At 48.5% G+C, this 19,107-nt stretch overlaps 1 protein-coding gene across 1 annotated transcript in view; it reads left to right on the plus strand.

Annotated features, from left to right (window-relative positions):
* Positions 1 to 18,927, plus strand: part of GGA2 (golgi-associated, gamma adaptin ear containing, ARF binding protein 2) — a 20,870-nt gene extending 1,943 nt beyond the window's left edge. Inside the window, exons 4-17 of the mRNA XM_004691715.2 lie at positions 540 to 638; positions 2,036 to 2,159; positions 3,039 to 3,142; positions 3,560 to 3,640; positions 4,047 to 4,184; positions 7,116 to 7,197; positions 9,356 to 9,481; positions 10,212 to 10,334; positions 10,613 to 10,641; positions 10,994 to 11,124; positions 13,031 to 13,185; positions 15,094 to 15,263; positions 16,132 to 16,242; positions 16,740 to 18,927. Of these exons, the coding sequence (XP_004691772.1) occupies positions 540 to 638; positions 2,036 to 2,159; positions 3,039 to 3,142; positions 3,560 to 3,640; positions 4,047 to 4,184; positions 7,116 to 7,197; positions 9,356 to 9,481; positions 10,212 to 10,334; positions 10,613 to 10,641; positions 10,994 to 11,124; positions 13,031 to 13,185; positions 15,094 to 15,263; positions 16,132 to 16,242; positions 16,740 to 16,850 (1,584 nt within the window). The 3' untranslated portion in view covers positions 16,851 to 18,927. The remainder of the gene's footprint in view (positions 1 to 539; positions 639 to 2,035; positions 2,160 to 3,038; positions 3,143 to 3,559; positions 3,641 to 4,046; positions 4,185 to 7,115; positions 7,198 to 9,355; positions 9,482 to 10,211; positions 10,335 to 10,612; positions 10,642 to 10,993; positions 11,125 to 13,030; positions 13,186 to 15,093; positions 15,264 to 16,131; positions 16,243 to 16,739) is intronic.
* Positions 18,928 to 19,107: the final 180 nt, after the last annotated feature.

Genomic DNA, 19,107 nt, shown 5'->3' on the forward strand with positions numbered 1-19,107 from the left:
ACTAGTTTGCATTCCCACCAGCAGTGCAGAAGAGTTCCTTTTTCTCCACATCCTCGCCAACATTTGTGCTACAACTTCCTTTTTATTAAGAGAAACCAGAAATCCAGATTTTGACATGCAGCCTCTGAATTTTTAGTGTCGGTGACTTGTGACTTGTGAAACAGCAGCGTGGACCAAAGCAAACGTGTCACAGCCAGCCTGCCACTGAGTGCCGTGGGGCCCCGGCACAGCAGTTCTTGAATGCTGGGTCTCAAATTGCTGCCTTGGAGGAGGAAGTGAACACGGTGTCCCAAGGGTCTCCTTAGAAGGGGGGTGGCCTCCGGGTACATAGCACACTGTGCTATTTCCTGGTTGACAGATACAGCAAGATCAAGCAGGTGGCATTTTTCTTAATCTGAAAATGTCACCCTTTTTCTAAAACTTCATGTCTTCAAAGTCCCGAAGAAACACCAGCCATAGTTCCAGTAGATGCTCAACGGATTTGAGGTGAGCCGTGGAGCCCATGCGTTTTCTGCTCATGGGGTCCTGCATCTATGCAGGTGCTGGAGACATGTGTGAACCACTGTGGAGAGAAGTTCCACAGCGAGGTGGCCAAGTTCCGCTTCCTGAATGAGCTGATCAAAGTGTTGTCCCCAAAGGTGAGTGCCCGGGACCAACCCTGCTCACGGTACTCACCTGTCCCCAACTGCAAGCTCCCCTATTTTCCTCAGTCCACAGGCTGGCCCGCACGTGCACAGGCCCTGCCGCCTGGCTCCGTCTGAGTGCTGAGAGAGACGGGCCTTGCCAGGGCCCAGGGTGACTGTTGGGCTCGTGAGCTGGCCCCCGCCCTTGCATTGTTAGCGTTCTCCAGTTCTCCCTTTCAAGATGGCCTTGTGAGCGGGAATCCCCAGCTTGTGGGCACTGTTTTCCTGGTAGAGATGGCAAGAGAGAACCTAGTGTGCCTTTAGGGTTCACATCACTTCTCCTTGTCCCCTGCAGCTTTCTTCCTGACCTGTTTCAGGAAGCCCCGTTGATGGGCCCTTCCTTGCTGCATCTCAACAGCAGTTCTCTTATTCCAGCTATGTGTCCTCTGATGTAATTCATTTCAGTTCTCACACCATCTCCCCAGAATTAACAAAGACTCTATATTTAGGGACTCAGTCCTACCTAGACTACACTTCCTCCAGGCCCTAACCACGAGTCTCAGGCATCCCCCAGCTACTTGCACTTTTGCCCAGTCAGTTACAAACTTGGGGGTTCCCATGACCTCCACCCAGATTCTGTAGCTCATTAGAAAGACTCACAGAACATAAGAAAGCACTGTACTTTCATCCTTTATAAGAGATATAAACGGAGAGCGACAGCACAGAGTCCTGGGGTCAGAGAGGGCCAGAGCATCTGTATCCTCTCCTGTGCCACCTGGGCACCCTCCCAGCACATCCGTGTGTAGGCAGGAAGCCTCCTGAACCCACTATTTGAAAGTTCTTATCTGGAGTCCTCTGTAGGCATGAAGATAAAATCGTTGCCATGTGTCCATCTGTTCCTGCAGGCTGCTGTCTTCTCCTTGGCCCAGGGCACGCTGCTCATTGTCTCTAGCCCCTCCCCTCCTGGGGTCTGGACGAGTCTCACTGTTGTGGTCCTCTGACCTGTGACTGGTCTTTCAGGAGTGACCAGCCCCTCTTTTGAGGCTGAGGAGGTCCAGAGGGAGGAGGGAGGCTGTGAATAACAAAAGACATTCCTGTTACTTGGATAATTGCAAAGGTATTTGAGAACCAGTGCCTGATAAGGGCCTGAAGACCAAATATATATTTTATTATTCTGAACTTGCTCTAGTCAAAAAATGAGTCTCCCCCATGGGCTGGTGGGCTTTAAGGGAAAAAAAAGCTTTAGGGGTTGACTCCTTGAAACTTGGAGCCTGGGGTTGGGTGTCAGAAAAGTTGGCCTCTAGTTGTGCCTCAGCTCTTAACCAACCTGGGGCAGCTCATCTCTGGGCCGCACAGCTATGCTCTGCCAGGGCCCTTCCTGCACTGTAATTCTCCTTTCATTTAATTTTCAGTACCTCGGGTCCTGGACCACAGAAAAAGTTAAAGGAAGAATCATTGAAATACTTTTCAGTTGGACAGTCTGGTTTCCAGAAGATATCAAGATTCGAGATGCTTATCAGATGCTGAAGAAACAAGGTCTGGTCCGCCGCTGCCCGTGTGCTTCCACTGTGCTTTCCGAGTTCTCGAGGACAGTAGTGACAGGCAGATCATTTTAACCCCTGGAATGGGCAGACATTTCCGTCTGGTGGACAGGAGCCAGGCTGATTTTGAGATGGTTCCACTGAGGTTATCCTCACTATATAGCTTTCTAACTGCTTGTGTTAGCTCATATTTCAGGTGGGACTGATAGAGGTTTTTTGTTTTTTCCCTCACAATCTGTTCCACTCTCAGCTTTGGGTCTTTTGTCCTGTACCCCAGCGAGGCTCTGATTCCACAGGAGGTGCTGGCTAGCTGAATTTATAAGGTGTTGCCTCTCCATAGAGGCCCTCTTTCCCCTTAGATTTCAGGTCAATTGGTTGCTGTCCTGTGATCTCAGCATCATGATGGATTCAAGAAGAGATGTGTGTGCCAGTGTTTATTGGCCAGTGCTGCCAGGGTTGGAGTGACCCTCTTGCTGTCTGTGTCCCTTGTCCAGGGGCCTGTCTAGGGGAGGGAACCTGGCTTATGTTCCCCGTCACAGGTGCTCACTTAATGTTTCTAGGACTGTCAGGAATCCAACAGCACTTGAGCGTCCTGGTTACACACCTGCATGAAATGAGCAGTGTTTTCATGGCATGAGGCTCAGAGATCGCCAGCTCTTGAGCTGGCTCCGCCTCGTTAGCTCTGATTCCCTGTCTTTGGCTGGCTCCTTGGGTTCCCTTGGGGCCGGTTCACTCCTGAGTGAATTCCTTTAAGGTTGCTGATGGTGTTTTCCTGTAGGCTCAGGAAGCAGGGTTTCTGGACTTTAGACTGCATCCTGCTGACACCAGCAAGTACCCACATCAGTGTCCTAATCTCATGAATTGTGTGTTGTAGGTATCATAAAGCAAGACCCTAAACTACCCATGGATAAAATCTTGCCTCCACCTTCTCCCTGGCCCAAGAGCTCCATCTTTGATGCTGATGAAGAAAAGTCAAAGGTAAGGAACAGCTCCCTGACCTGAAGTCTGATCAGACCTCTCCTTTTGGAGCCTCTCCCAAAATGCCCCTGGGTCTGAGCCACAGTGGGGAGTGTGGGGAAGTAGGTTGGTGAGTTCTCTCTGGAGCAGTCCTTAGGAGTGAGTTGGCCTGGTGTCTAGACAGTTGTGACACCCCAAAAAAATGGTCTCCAGACTTTACTAAATGTGCCCTGGGGGATATAATCCTCACCTCCCTACCTAGTGGTTACGGGAGAGTTATCACACCGACATCGTAGTGCCCTGTGAGCGTTTGTTGGTGGGATGATTGATGTAACATACGCGAGCTGTTGATTATTAGTGTTGATTCTCCTGCTGGGCCGCTGCTGCTTGGGCCATTTGATGGAGGATTCAGCTCTCTGCTCCTCTCGTTACCCTCAGCTTCTGACCAGGCTTCTGAAGAGCAACCACCCTGAGGATCTTCAGGCCGCGAACCAGCTGATCAAGACTTTGGTGAAGGAGGTGGGCGTTTTTCCAGTGGGCCTTTCTGAACCGGCCTTTGGCAGGGCTGCACGATGGCCGAGATGTGCTTGGGGTAGGGGTGGGGGGCGGGCAGCACCTGGAGGGAGCCCTGCACTGGGGCGTGGTCATGCTGCCCTTTGGCGGCAGCTCGGTGGTGACTGCAACAGAAACTGTACGTCTAGGAGCTCAAAGCACTTCATCCACGCCAGCTTCTGTCCCATGATGGGTATTGGTGTGGACAAAGTCCAGGTCTGGCAATCTGTTTTTCAGGGAGATTGAGGCTGGGGTACGAGTTGGCAGCCCCCCCAGACCCCCCTCTGCATGGTCCTTCCCCGAACTCTTCACACGCTTCGTGACCTCTGAGCTCTTCAGGCCTTTCTCCACCCATCCTTCCCTTTTTCCAAAGGAACAAGAAAAGTCAGAGAAGGTGTCCAAGAGGGCCAGTGCTGTGGAGGAAGTGCGCAGCCATGTGAAGGTGCTGCGGGAGATGCTGAGCGCGTCCCGCAGGCCCGGGCAGGCGCCCCCGGACCAGGAGGCGCTGCAGGTACGCTACCGTGAACCCGGTGTGAGTGACTTTGCAGGCGCTGCGTGCATTTAAAGTGCATCTGCTGAAGTTTGACGTGTGCATGTTCACGAGGCTGTCGCCACCGTCGAGGCAGCAACCTTGTCACTCACCGCCAGATGTCCGCCCTCCGTTTCATCTCTCTGCCCATCGCCAAGCCAGCCCCTGACTTGCTCTCCGTTCTCATGGGCTTGTATTTCCCAGTTTCACACTTGGGGTATCTGCGGCACAGTGTGCGCCTCCTTTCCTTCTCTGGCCCGTCTCCCCACTCCCCGCCCCCCGCGTTGCCAGGTGGAGAGCCCATGTTCTGCCGAGCAGTGCCTGTTGTGCCCGCGCACGGCACATGCCTGCCAGCAGCTCAGGTGTGCTTGGGCTGTTGCCAGCTTGGGGAATGATGAGCAAGCCGCCGTGAGCTATGTACGGGCTCCGTCGGGACACACACCCTCATTCCTCTTGGAGAAATGCTCAGGTCACGAGTGAAGTCTATAGTTCACTTTTTAAGAACCTGCCAGACTATTTCCGAAGGAGTTGTGTCATCTTAGGCTGCAGCCAGCAGAGGCGAGAGGTCCGCCTTCTCTACCTCTTAAACCTCAGAGGTCTTTTTTCATTTTTGTGACTGCTTTATCCAGAATACATACACCAGAAAAGCAACCACCTCTGCTGTCTGACTTGAACACGTTGAGCACCCCTAAAAGAAATCCAGTCACTCTCCTCTCCCCACTCTTTCCCCCATCGCCTCTGCCAACCTTAATCTATTTTCTCTGTGGATTTGCCTGTTTGGGTGTTTTATGTAAATGGAACTAACAACACAGGGCCTTTGAGTCTGGCTTTCTCTTACACAGTGTCTTCAGGCTTCATCCACCTGGTACGCATCGCCTCTCTCCTTCCACGGCCCGTGGCACCTGGTGTGGCCGCCCACACGTCTCTCCCGTTGCGCTCGTTTCTGCCCTTTGATGTGGTGAATGAAGTCTGAATGTCTGTGTTACATACAGATGTGAGATGTGCGTTTTGAGATCCATTGGTGAGGTGTTACGCCCGTTTGTCTTTCCACACTGCAGGGCTTCTCCCTCAGTTGTGGCAGAGTCAGTTTTCATTCCTTGGGTACATACCCACAAGTGGAGTTGCTGGGTTCTATGGTAACTCTGTTGCCTTTCTGAGGAAACTCTTTGACAAATAATTATGCCGTCAGTGTGTGAGGGCCCAGTTCTCCACATCCTGCAAACTTGGTTTTTTCTGTCTTCTAGAGAGTGGCCATTCCGTGGGTGGTCAGGGGAGGCTCCGGCTTAGGTTGTCCTTAGCTGGCTTGCGCTGTGCTTTCTCTCATGTGCTTACTCGCCACTTGCACGTCGTCTTAGGAGCAATGACTGTTCAGATCCCTTGCCTGTTTTTTATTTGATTCTCTCTGCTTCTCAGTTGTAAGAGTTCTTTACCTATTCTAGATACAAGTCTCTTGTCAGCTAGCTTTCTCCCGTGCTTTGGGTTATTGTCTTTTCACTGTCTTGACAGTGACTTTGGAGCGAAAGTTTAAATTCGGAAGTGTAACTTATCTGTTGATGCTGCTTTCAGTGTCACAGGAAGAAGCCACCACCTGCCGGGTGGATGCCCAGAGGCCATTGTGTCAGTTTCTCCTTGCACTCTGCCTCTCTCCAGGCTGAACCCCTGTCCTCTCTGTCTCTTTTCCCCCTTCACCTCCCCACCTTCCCACCCTGCCTCATTCCAGCTTTTATGCTTCTGCATAAGATAGCCTTCACCTGGCTCTTTAATTTACCTGTCCTTCCATTTCACAGGGTCAGCAGAAACAAACTAGCCTCTTTCTTAATTTTAACCCCCTGAGAGAATCTCTGCTTGGCTTATGTATCTACACGGGTCATTTAGCTGCGCACGGATTGGGTAATATTAGAGAGTGGAACACCCTGGCCTTCCTTTGTGGGTGTGCAGCAGGAGTCAGCAGAGTTGGTGGGCTTGGGCCAGGTGGACACTCCTCAGCCGACCTCACACAGTGAGATAGCGCCAGGGTGCTTCAGGAATATTGGCGTATTTGACTTTCAAACAGCACAGATGTTCCCCAGCCAGGATGGTAGCCAGCTCCCAGGTGGGAGCCATGCAGCGGGAAACAAAACTTCCTCTTTACACAGACCAAAATGACTTGGGAAATGTGGCAAGTAGACATTGGCAAGTGGCTGGCTAGCACCGTCTTGTCGAGTCCGGCAGGCTTACCTCCCACCAGAGGCAGTGCTGGCACACGCTGTCCCCCGGGACCTCTTCTGTTTATGGCAGGCAGGAGTAGAGCCAGGTGTCCTTACTGGCTCAGGAGCAAAGTGAGAGGAAGGGACCCTTTCTGGCGCCTCTCCCAGACTCACCCAGCAGCTGTGTCTTTTCACTAGCCTGTTTGGGGGCGTGGGGTGTTAGATTCATTACTTTTACTCCCTTGCGAGGAAGGAAACTAAGATATCTGGAGGCCTTAGCTCTTCCTCAGCATATATGGAGGTGGAAGTTGTCCAGAGCACTCCTCCGGCGTGAGCACAATGCCGTTTCTTTGTTGTTATTGAGGGGGATGAGGCTCGGCGCTGGGTGTCTAGGCAGTGTTGGAGAGGGGACACTAGCATGAGGAAAAGTTGGGGGGGGGTGTTTGGATGGTGGTCATGAAGCAGGAAGTACTACGCTTCCATGTGGGGTCTTTCTGTTAAGCTGTTCCATGCGGGGCTTGGGCAGTGAGACAATAGATTCTTTCATCTGTCTTTGTCGACTGTTTAAACCTTTTTTTGCTTATAAAACTTGTACATTTGTAGCCCGAGTGTTTTCTGAGACTGCCGTGTTACTTCAGACGGGTTTGGACAGACTAGGGAGCACCCCGGAAACACCAGGCCCTGCTGTGCTGTTTGCAGTGTGTGGTGAAACCAAGTCTTTCCCTAGGCGGTGTACGAGAGGTGCGAGAAGCTGCGGCCCACCCTGTTCCGGCTGGCGAGTGACACCACCGACGATGACGACGCACTCGGTAACTGTCTTCTGTCGGCAGAAACACACTCAGTGTGCAGAGAAGCCACCGAGCTTCCCGATGTGCCACTGCGGGGCCAGAAAGGAGTCAGAAGTTAGGCTTGGGAAGGGCATGCCTGAGTTGTTAGAGTAACTTCTGGAAGAATCCAGGCTTAAGACATCAGCATCAGGTTTGAAAACATACAAAGGGGCTGAAACTTACTGTGTGATTTGGATGTGAGGGAGCACGAAGGAAGGAAGGAAAGAAGAATCATGGAGGCGTGAAGAAGCTGACCATCTGTGGCAGCATAAGGAACAGCTCAAGCAGTGCCTCTCACTCACCACTTACACACCTTTGGGGTGAGGGGGCCTGAAAGAGGCAGGCAGGTGACAAGCGGAGACACCGGGGGACTTTAAAACCTGTGCACAGGTGTTACATCTTGAACTTTTTATTGTGGAAAGTTCTCAGAACAGAGGGTGAAAGTAGGATTAATCCGGCATGTTCCTCATGTATTGTTGGGAGTTAACCAGCTTGTGGCCGAGGTTTGATCTTGCTTTCTCTGAGGCGCTCCCTGCCACTCCCCCAACCCTCCATTCTATTCTGAAGCAAATTCTAAACATTTTTCAAGTGATCAAATAGTGTTCAGATTTCTAAGATCATTTCTCTCTCTAACCATCTCTTGTTAACCCTTTCATTTAATTTTTCACAGTTCCTTTGAAATTGGTCTCAAAAAGAAAAGCCATACTTAATAATTGGTTGATATTTCTTTCTTTCTTTTTTTAAAAAAAGAGCTGGGGTATAGGCCAGAGGTGCAGGGGTGATGAGAGGATTCACCAGAGACAGAGTGGGGAGCAGAACAGGCAGATGACAAAGTACACTGCTGAGGGAAGCAGCGTGAGGGTCAGGAGAGGTCTGCCGCGCCACGTGGTCACCTCTGGGGCAGGGATCGAACTCATGCTGAAGTGGCTTTAGCTTCTCAGTGCTGTGCTTTAACTCGTTGCACAACCAGGGAGGGCCCCAACTGGTTGATATTTCTTAAGTCTCTTCCAGTGACTAGGTCCCTGCTCCCTACTGCTCTTCCTCCACCTTTTATATTTTCTTGAATGAGAAACATGTCTTTCGTATATTTGTTTTTGGTGTTAATTTTTTTAAAGAATTATTTATATATGCATACAGAACTGGGGTACAGGCCAGAGGTGTGTGTGTGGGGGTGTGTGCGTGAGAGGATTCACCAGAGACAGAATAACAGTGGGGAGACAGGAGAGGTGTGCTGCGCCATGTGGGTCACCTCCCTGGCTGGGGATTAAACTCGTGCTGCAGTGGCTGTGGCCAGCTTCACAGTGCTGCGCTTTACCCCGTTGTGCCACCAGGGAGGGCCCTGTGATGTAATTATTATTGAAACCCATATTTTCTCAGATTGCAGTGAAGTCAAAGTTAATCAAATAAAAAAATTTAAGCATCCAAATAAAACACTTTACCTGGTGAATTTAACCCTTACTCTCCATTCGCAGCCTCCATCCACAGTTGAGAAACTGATAGACATAAACTGAGAAGCAGTCTTTTGAGAAGTAATCTTCCCCACTCTGGCTTGCTGTGTGGTAAATTGACTCTTGCCCAGTTGATCTTTCACTCTCTCCTAGGAGAGATTTTTTTTTGCAGTAAATCAAGAGGTGCTGTTGAAGTTTTTGAAATCCAGTGTGTATCTTACAGAACATTTCAATTTGGGTGCCAAATTTTCATTGAGAATACTTGATCTGTATTTAGATTTTATAGAATTTACAGGTGAAAAAACAAGTAGGTTCATGTAACCAGTTTGTTCTTATATTTTTAATAACTTTCCAATAAGTTAATTACCCAAAATTTTCTATATTTGCATCTATTTTGACGAAAAAGCTAAGGTTTTCACTTTAATTGGAATTAGGTAAGGCTCTAGTTCCTCAAGTGAAGGACTCACATTTCAATTGTTGGCTGTCGCATTGGACAGTGTGGGCACAGAAAAGAAAAAATTGCTTCCTCTTACCTTGGGTGAGCTGAGTGTTGGGGTTCAGGGGCTGAGTGACAAGTCTGGGGATGGGCCTGATATATCGAACTTGGCAGAGCCAGTTGGCGGCTGCTTTGTAGAATGGCTTCAAAAAGAACCTAAAAGATTGCTAGTGGCTAACTTCTCTCTTGTTTTCAGCGGAGATTCTCCAAGCAAATGACCTCCTCACCCAAGGAGTCCTGCTATACAAACAGGTGATGGAGGGCCGTGTCATCTTTGGGAGCACCGTGGCCAGTTCAGTAGGAGACATACCTGTCTCCAGAGGTATGTGCAGAGAGTCTCTCCCTGCCATTTATTTTGGAGTGGTCTCAGAAAAGAAATGGAAGCTCAGAATATTCCGGGCTGTGGTGTAGAAGTGAGAGAATTTGCCTCCTTTTCCCTCTCTGTGAGAACTGGTTCTGGAGAGCTAGCCTCTCTCTGCCTTCTGTGCTATTGTGAGCTGACTGCCAGCTGGACCCCAGCTCGGGCTGTAAACAGAAGCAGATGGTCTATCGCACCCGGCTGGATTCTGCTTCTTGTAGGTCCTTACCTTTGAGGACAAGGGGCCTAAAACATGACGACGCTTAGTGGCTTTTAGTGCCAGATGGGCTGCATCAGAATCTCCTGGAATATGAGCTAAAATGAAAATTCTTAGGCTTCTGGCCCAGCCTTCTGAATCAGGACTGCTTGGAGCTGGGCTTAGGGATCTGCATTTTATCAAGCTTTCCAAGGAATTCTGAGTATGGTTAGAAACCTCAAAAGACATTGGAGTTGGAGAGATCAGCTCTGCTGTTGTCCAGGTAGACTGGACCATTGGAGCAGATTCAGGTTGCCAGAGCAGGGAAGAAGTCACCTGGCTACCTCAGATTCCAGGTCCTTCAAGACCCTGAGCTGAGATAGATGGTTTTTTTGGCTGCTTTGAGAGTGGGATGATGTGTGTTGTCTTTGGGATGACTTTATGGGAAGTAGAGGCTTTGCTCTCATTTGAACTTTTTAACTTAACCCTGCTTTCTAGTCTTTCAGAATCCAGTGGGCTCCATGAAGAACTGCCCACTGATTGACTTGGATATGGACAGTGGGTCTGAGCAGTCTGGGACCGTAGCACCATCTTTACTTCACCAAGACCTGGCAGCCTTAGGTGAGTGTGGCTGTAGAGGAGGAACAAGCAGAGAGTGGTCCTGAGTGCCAGGGAGAGCAGCCAGCTAGTTCTGCTGGGGTGACTTTACCTGCCTGAGGGAGTCAGGTGGGCACTTCAGAGGGTCCTCTTAGTCTTGGATTTGTGATGGATGAGTTGAATTACTTCATTTTGATTTATCTCAGCTCTCTATTTGGTAGTGAGGTCTGTCTTGGTATGCAAGTCTAACCTGTGTCAGGGAGGGTTACTGGTGTTCATGTCTCTTTGCTCCTTCCTTACAGGAATCAGTGATGCTCCACTTACCAGCAAGGTAAGAAAGCTCTGGGGCCAGAGAGGAAGGGGTGCTTCTCATCCTGTTGGCCGAGGGCAGCCCTGCCTGTTGGGCGAGGTGCTGCCACATGGGCTGGTGGTGTTCATGGACTTAGAGGTCCAGGGTGCCGTGCTCTCCTCCTCCGTCTGGCTTCAGTCCCAGAGGGGCTTTACTTCTCCTGAGATGCCGTCCTCTTCAGCCTGAGGATCTATCTCCTTACCTTTCCTCCTCCCCCTGCCCGGGACATGTAGCGTCTAGGCTCCAGGGACTTGGGTGGGTCGGGAGAGCCATGTGCACAAGGTCTGTGGCCTTTATATTGTGGCCTGACTTTATCCTTTTCCTGGTTTGACAGGTTGCTGCGCAGAATTTTTGCAAGGAAAAGAATCCCACTGCCAGTCCCCTGCAAGGTGATGGTGTCGAGCGCTCTTCTGCGGAGAGGAACTTACTGGATCTCCTCTCCCCGGAGCCGTGTCCAGCCCCACTGTGAGTCTGGGCAGGTGGCGGGGGAGCGTGTGGCTACTGATGCAGTCACTGCTGCTGCTCAAGGACCAGGCAGGAGGCCTCGAGCCTGCACAAACAGACTGTTGCTGCTTACTGAAAGTGCCAGCTGGGCTCCCCGCTTTGCCATTATTCCCCATCCTGAGTCACAGGGAAACACACTCTTTGAGAGGACCTCCGAAGATGGGGTTATTTAGGGAGCAGCTGCAGTGGTGATGATGTTTTGAGTCTTGATTGTGTTTTTTTCTGCCTTGGTTACAATGAACAGATCCTAGAGAACAGATAATAGGAAAATTTGGTCTCAACTGCCATTTGAGTAAAACGTGTTCCTTCATTTGTTTATTTTTCTGTACACGTAGTGATGTTACTGTGGCTTACTCTCCACCAATGGGACCACAGTTTACAACCATACTTCACTGTGGCTTTTTTCACATCACAGTAGACATACTTCTACATCTGTTTATATAAATTTGATTCATTCTTTTTAACAGCTTCATTAGTTTGATCATTTCCCTCTTTTGGATATTTACATGGTTACCATTTGGACGCACTCAGGACTGTTTTTGTCATACAGATTTCTTAGGCTGAAGGGTGCTCTGGTGTGTGCCTATAACACATTTTCACCAGTCCTGCTTCTTTGTCATTGGAAAGGGCGAAGCAGTTTGTTCCCTAAATGGTCCCTGGTAGAGCTCGGTCCATGGTGTGGGTGGGATGTGCTTTGGGTGCAGCCGTAGGGGTCTGTCCATTTCGCCCCCCCAGCCACTGAACAGGCCAGTACACATTCTCATTTATATGGGTTACTCTGTCTGGAATTCGACCTGAATTCCAAATGGACAAAATCCGAAAGAAGCATGAATGGAAGGGGCAGTGGGGTTTGTGTTACCCGCCTCACTCGTTGTCACATATGGGAACTTCAGTGGCTGAGCTGCTTCTTAGGGACCGACGGACACTGCAGCGTTAGTAGCCATGAAAGTAACAGCAGCTCTGGATGGGCCTTGTCACGTGTACAACTCAACTATGCGTTTTCATACATTTTCTCTAGGGTTTCTTACAACAATCCTGTGAGGTAGATAACAAGGTTTATTCTCATGTTATAGGTAAACTGACATCGGTCCTAATAGTGTGTGTCAGTATCCTCAGGGGCTTGGTTCTGGGACCTTTCCCAGGGATACCAAAAATCCCAGGATGCTCAAGTCTCCCTTCGTTAAAATGCCATAGTATTTGCATATAAGGTACACACAGCTCTTGTATGCAGTGAGCCCTTCGTATTCATGGGTATCCCACGGAGGATTCACTCTTCTCTGCATTGAAAGTTGCACCCTGTATCGTGAGACCTTCGATGATTATGTCTTGTCAGTGCTCGATGAACAACTGTTTACATTGAGTCAGGTATTATAAGTAACCTAGAGGTGGTTTCAAGTACACAGGCATTTGAGCACAGGTTATGTGCAGATACTCTCATGTCACATGAGAGACTTGAGTATCCTCAGCTTTTGTGTCCTGAGGGGGATGCAGAGTGGGATCTGTAACCAGTCTTGTGGATGCTGAGGGGCAACTGCTCTTCTGACGCCAATGTAGGTCACTCCCGATGCCTAATACAACTTAAACGCCTTGTGAATATTACCACTCTGGACTGTGGAGAGGGATGACAAGGATAAAGAGCGTTTGTACCTGTTCAGTACAGATGCAGCCATTGGAGACTCTGCCCCACAGAACTTACTTTCCTCCAGGTGGGGTGACAGTGATTGTGGAGCCTGAGGTTATATTTATCAAAAGTCATTTTCTTCTAATACGAATAAATAGTATATAGTTGTATGTACATATTTTATATCAGATTTCCTGGAATTGTCTACAATTTTTGCTAGTCTTGGTATTTTTAATTTCTTTGCAGGAATTATGTCTCACAGAAAAGTTTTCCCAAGGAGGTGCCACCAGGTACTAAATCCTCTCCAGGTTGGTCCTGGGAGGCTGGCCCACTGGCTTCTTCATCTTCCCAGAATGCACCTCTGGCTCAAGTATTTGTCCCTTTGGAATCTGTTAAGCCCAGTAAGTAGTTTTTCTCATTCTCTTTTTCATTTGTTAGATGCACAGCTCTGTCCACACTGGAATGGTGTGGGTGGGCAGGCTTTAGATTGGTGGTGGTGAGTGAGCAGAGGGTAGGAGGTGGTTTCATGGGACTCTTAGCTAATGCCTTTCTTAAGTTTTTTCTGTCTGGGGTTGATACTATGAAGGATACTGGTGGACAGACAAATCCGGTTGCTGGAGCTGGAGTCTACTTAGGGATAGATAGATATTCATTCACCTGCAATTGTGAGGGGAATGTATTTAGGGAGGCCTGACATGATTAGGAAGAAGTAGAATTAGAAGGAAAGGAAGAATGAAGAATCCTTCAGGGACCCTTATCAAAAGAACATGGATATTACCTCTCTAAAAAGAGACAGGAAGCTGAAGGCCCACGTAAGCCGCTGGCTGCCCACAGTCAGCCCACTGGCGTGTGAGCAGGGAGCAACCCCGGTCCTTAGCACCGAGGCCTGGGCTTTCTCTGGCACAGCGCCCTCCTGTGACTGCTGAGGTTAGACTGCAGGGGACCCTGGAGCCCAGTGTGCGTGTCCAGTGTAGGAGTTTTAGCAAAGAGTGGAATATTAAAATCCACTGTGCCATTACACCCAGGGGTAGAAGTTCTGGTAACGTCTTCATGCATGTTGTGCTGTCTCGCCCATGTGCACATGTGCACACACGCGCTTTGCAGTAAACTGACACCACAATGTGTGTGTGTGTGTGTGTGTGTGTGTGTGTGTGGCTTTATATTCCCTTTTGTTCACTGTTACATCATAAGCCCTTAGCTTTTGTTCATGCTTTTGATTATTCTTCAAAATCTTGACTTTTAATGAATTTCTATATTATGGCACTAAGTGGATGGACCTTGATTCATTATTCAGTCCCTGCTGAAGGATGATTTGTTTCCGTTTGTTTGCTATTTAAAACAATGCCATCTTGGAACACCCATTTTAAAATAGTTTCCTGATTATTTCAGTAGGATATATTTTTTAAAATGGAAATACTGAATGTAGACAAATTTAAAATTTTGATTTGCGTTTCCAAATTCCTATCCAGAAAGATTTCCTTCTCCCCCATACCCTCATCACTGTATCTCATGGTTATTTTCAGTCTCTTAAATATTAGACAGCTTTGTTTTAAACTATAACTTTATAATGTTGATAAAAGGTGTTTGGTATAAGTATCTTCGTTAAGATTCCTTTGCAGAGGATTAGCCAGTCTTCTGCTACTCTCTGAGTCATTTTGAAATATATGTCCTTAACATGGTGGAGTCTCATCTTTAGTTCTGTTCTGCACTCTGCTTTACATACGGGGCTTGAGTGCAGTTTTATATGAATCTGTGTGTTAGTTAATGCAACTAGTCCTACCTTTTTAGTCCTCTTTTTATGAATGCTGGTTTCCTATTTATTTTTCCTATGAAGCTTTTTTCCTGTGAAGTTTCCTAGTATCACATCCTCCTAATTTAAAACAATCCCTTAGGATTTCCTTTGAAAGGTCATAAGCCAGGTAAAATTAAATGTAAGAGGCTGTGGGTGTGTATGTAATCTCACACAACTGGCCAGGCAGGAATAGCCCCATGTGTTAGCAGTACTTATTTCTGGGTAGCTAGGATATTTTTTGCTTTATGGACTGTAATACCCTCTTTCTGTAGCGTCTCTACATTCTTTTAATCATCTTTTTCATCAAAAGCATGCAGTGTTTCAAACCATATGGTTAATGTGGTTAAAATTTACACGTGTGGCATGGTGGGGAGAAGGCAGCTTGGAGCCTGAGGGTGTGGGCGAGGGTGGTGTGGGAGAGCTGCGGCGCCTGCCGGCGAAGGCACTTCTCTTGCAGGCTGGGCTGGCGGGGACTTTGTGGTGGTGCTAACTCTGTGCTCGGGTCCTTCTCTGCCAGGCAGCCTGCCGCCTGTTATTGTGTATGACCGGAACGGATTCAGAATTCTGCTCCACTTTTCCCAGACTGGTGCCCCCGGCCACCCAGAGGTGCAGGTGTTGCTGCTGACCATGATGAGCACGGCCACCCAGCCCGTCTGGGACATCACATTTCAAGTGGCAGTGCCCAAGGTAAGGCATCTGCTGGCTTTTCAATAACGGCTATGGCCTGTACACCAGGTTCTTTGCTGGGACGTTGTCTGTTAGGGCTAAGGGACAGAGTCTTCACTCAAAAGTAACTTAACACAAAATGAAAATTTTACTGGCTAACTTGAGGGTTCCTACATATTTGACTTCAGACGTGGCTGGGTCCTGGCAGGTTCTTAACTGACACCACAGATCTGTCTCTTGACTCTGCTTTCCTCTTGGGAATCTAACCTCATAGACTGTCCACAAGCAGGAAAGTGGGTACTAGCAGCCATTAGGTTACCTGGTCCTGAGTTGTGTTTTCCTAAAAGGATCACTCAGTGGCATGAGTATGCATATTGATACCCAGGAGAGCACACAGATGGGCCTTGGCGTGACCTGCATACTTGGGACCCACAACTTGTGTTTAGGGAGAGGAGGTGCTCTGACCAAGACGGGTCACTTCTTTTCAGGAGAAGTTAGACCCTAGAGCCTCATCAAACAGAATCACAGGAAAAAGGGAAGAGTTATGACCTGAGGGGCAAGGTCCAGGGCAGACAAAAGTAAAGTATTCTCTAATCTTGGGAACAACCTGGGGCACGTATTCACTACCTCCTCTGTTTTATAAATTATCAGTCCAAGATGCGGAAAGCTTAAATATTTTGCTCACAATTAATCGGGCTAGTAAGAGGTAATCAGAATTCAACCCAAGATGTGTCCACCCTCTTGCCTTTTGGAAACTACGTGGGACACACAACTTCAGATACGTTCTGTGTGAGGAGAAGCCTTTGGGCCCTTTCATCAGCAGGCGGAGGGAAAGCTCTCCTGTTCCTGTTGTCTGCTAGGATGAGTTACGTGTTGGCTTTGTCCCCAGTCGATGAGAGCGAAACTGCAGCCCGCATCCAGCTCCAAGCTCCCTGCCTTCAGCCCTTTGATGCCTCCAGCTGTGATCTCCCAGATGCTGCTCCTTGACAATCCACACAAAGTATGTTCTGATGTCTTGGATAGCAGGGAGGGAGGGGTCCTGGAGCACTAGTGGCCTCTTGGGAGGTAGGAGTAGTTTCTGGTTTGGTGGGGAGTGGTGGTGGATTGTCCTTTGCAAGAGTCTGTTTTCCTTTGGGGTTTATTGAAACAAGATTTGTACATTGTCATAGCTGGGAACCAAGGCAGTGACATGAACTCTCCCTAATGCCCTGTGCCTCTGAAAAGTGAGGCCTATCTTCCTTAGCGGGCTCTGAGTTGTGATCCCTCCCAGCTATGCCTACGTGTGGGAAGCCTCCAGGATGTAGTAAGCCTGGCTCCCTTCTTGCTTGGGTCCACAGTGTCTAGCCCAGGGTGTTTCTGGATGCAGCTGTTGAAAGCCCTGTGGGTGGAGTTAACGCGCACATGCTTTTCCTTGGTGACAGTTGGGTGGGTAAAGACTTCCTCTGGTCTGGTCTCTGTTTTATGCCCCAGTAATCTAACATCTATGTCTTTGCCCAGGAGCCCATCCGGTTACGGTATAAGCTGACATTCAACCAGGGTGGACAGCCGTTCAGTGAAGTGGGAGAAGTGAGAGACTTTCCAGACCCAGCAGCCTTGGGTGCGGCCTAGCTCTCCACAAGACAGACTCTGCCTTTCAAGCTCAGGCTGATGTCTCCTCTCTGGATGGCACTCATCAGTGATGATTCAGTGCAGAGTGCCAAGTTGAAACTGACTTCAGCCTCTGGATGCCAGCCTCATACTCTGCAGACTATGTGTGTGTGTGTGTTGGGTGAGGGGGGAGGATAGAGCAGGGTTGGGATGTGGACAGTGTGGGAAATGCTAAACAGTTTTGATAACCATCTGCTATAATCATACCTGTTCTTGCATGTTGGTGGACAGTGATATCCCTCCCTCAAGTTGGAGGTTTTACAAGCCAAAGTTGTTTTTCCCCTACCCATGTATTTGTTATCTTCTCATTCATCCACTCTGTGCCTTGTCAGCCTTTGAAAGTCTTGGTTTGCTCCCAGGCTGCTTTTCTCAGGGACCTTAAAAGGGACCTGGTTGGTCTTGGGGTGGAGAGTATCTCCTGGGATACTCTCTTCCGAGAAAGACCTTGTCTCCATTTCCATTAGAGCCTGCTGCTTGCCTGTGCTCGGTGCCATCTAAACGGAATGGTTTTTGTGCTGTTCCCCGGGCACGTGCTGCTGCCAGAGCAGAGGCCCACCCTGGTGGGCCAGTCATGTCCTTCACCACTGTGCCTTAGATTCCGTCACCCATAGAGGGACCTCCAGGGCCAAGGGAAAGCAGATGCCAGGGGTTACTTGGGCCTCAGGTTCCCTGGGTTTGGCAGCCTGTCGGGGCCCTTGCTCAGGACCCTCATTTCCACCCTCATCTTTCTCCACAAACATTCACTTGTGACACATGTCAGTCTTTGTGTTGCTAAGTCATAGCTAACAGGCTCGCCCTTGCGATCTGAGATAGAGAACTATGATGCCATGGGTATAGAGAGCTTAGCAATGATGTGATGGCTGAATATAGAAAGTCACTGAATAAACATCTGTGTAGCAAGTACACTTCGTGGGGTTTTGCATGAGTATGAGATGCATACTCTATTGCACTTGGAGCTGGTAGACCTCAAGGAACTTACAGTTACTGAGGAAGTAAGGAAGACTTCATGAAGGACGCGAAAGCTTAAGAACTGCTTCTGTGAAGAGAAGCTCCGAGGAGCTGATCAAAGATGGAAAAGAGGTGGATATTTGTCACTTTTGTGGTTTGAAGAAAAAAATTCAGGCTTATTATCAACTAGTACTTAGTACCTACTCAGTACTGGGTGCCTTGTGCATGTTTTACAAGTCCAGCTTGGTTTCACTGGTGAGAAGAAAGCTGTCTGCTGATGTGGCCTGATGGACTAAAGTCTGAGCAGCTCACCTCACTGGACAGGATTCTACCTCAGAAACTGCAAGGCTCTGTTTGAGGCTCTTTGTAACAGTCTAATCTTCACAGTCTAATCTTTCAACCTCTGCATGTAGCTGGTGGGGCTGGAGCTGTAAAAGAGCATCAGGGTATGCTAATTTTTAAGCAAATGTGAACACGTATAAAGCATGAATTGATGGGGTGGTTTCTTCCTGTGGCATAAATCACCTAGGATTCATTTTGATCAAAAATAAGTTTGATGTTCAAATGTTCTGTGTAGCTTTTCCAGGCTCTGTAGCTGTTTATAGTCAAGAGGGACTGACTCATGGTGGTGGCAGGTCTACCTACAAAGAATTTGCATCCACATGTGTGAGTGAGACCGATACATGAAAGAGGCGACTTTTATCTCATACTCAAACGTGAGCTTGAGTGTGTCTAGACATTCTGTATTCTGGAAGACAACCCCCCCACCCCCCAGTGGTGGTCTGCTTTAGTAGAGTTGGGCAGGATAGGCAGGTGTATGTGTCCTAAAAGTGACCCTTGTTTGTTCTGCTAATTATCAGTTCACCCATCTCGGAAAAAACAGCCCCTAGCTGTTCAGGTAGTTATTCACCAACTTCCAGGAGCCAGGCACAGTTGTAGGCACTGGGGGTATAGCAGAAAGTCCTGTCTTCCTGCAGGAGTGACAGATCTGTAAACAAAGCCATGCATTCTCAAATTTGTAACTTGACTCCAGAATCAGGTAACTTCGTTTTTGTTTTTGAACATATAGGCAAAATAAACTTTAAAACTGGTGGCATGTTAAAAGGATATACTGTACTGAGCATCTTCTAGAAATGCAGTTAACCAAATTAATAGCTGAAAAAGACTATCTGATCATCTCCGCAGATACAGAAAAAGGCATATTATGTCTCTCACTGTTTATTCCTGACGAAGTCAACCAGCGTCGTGTTTCACAGGGAAAGGCCACAGG

Source organism: Condylura cristata, unplaced genomic scaffold, assembly GCF_000260355.1.
Source record: "Condylura cristata isolate star-nosed mole 26May11 unplaced genomic scaffold, ConCri1.0 scaffold00032, whole genome shotgun sequence".
NCBI classification, from domain to species: domain Eukaryota; kingdom Metazoa; phylum Chordata; class Mammalia; order Eulipotyphla; family Talpidae; genus Condylura; species Condylura cristata.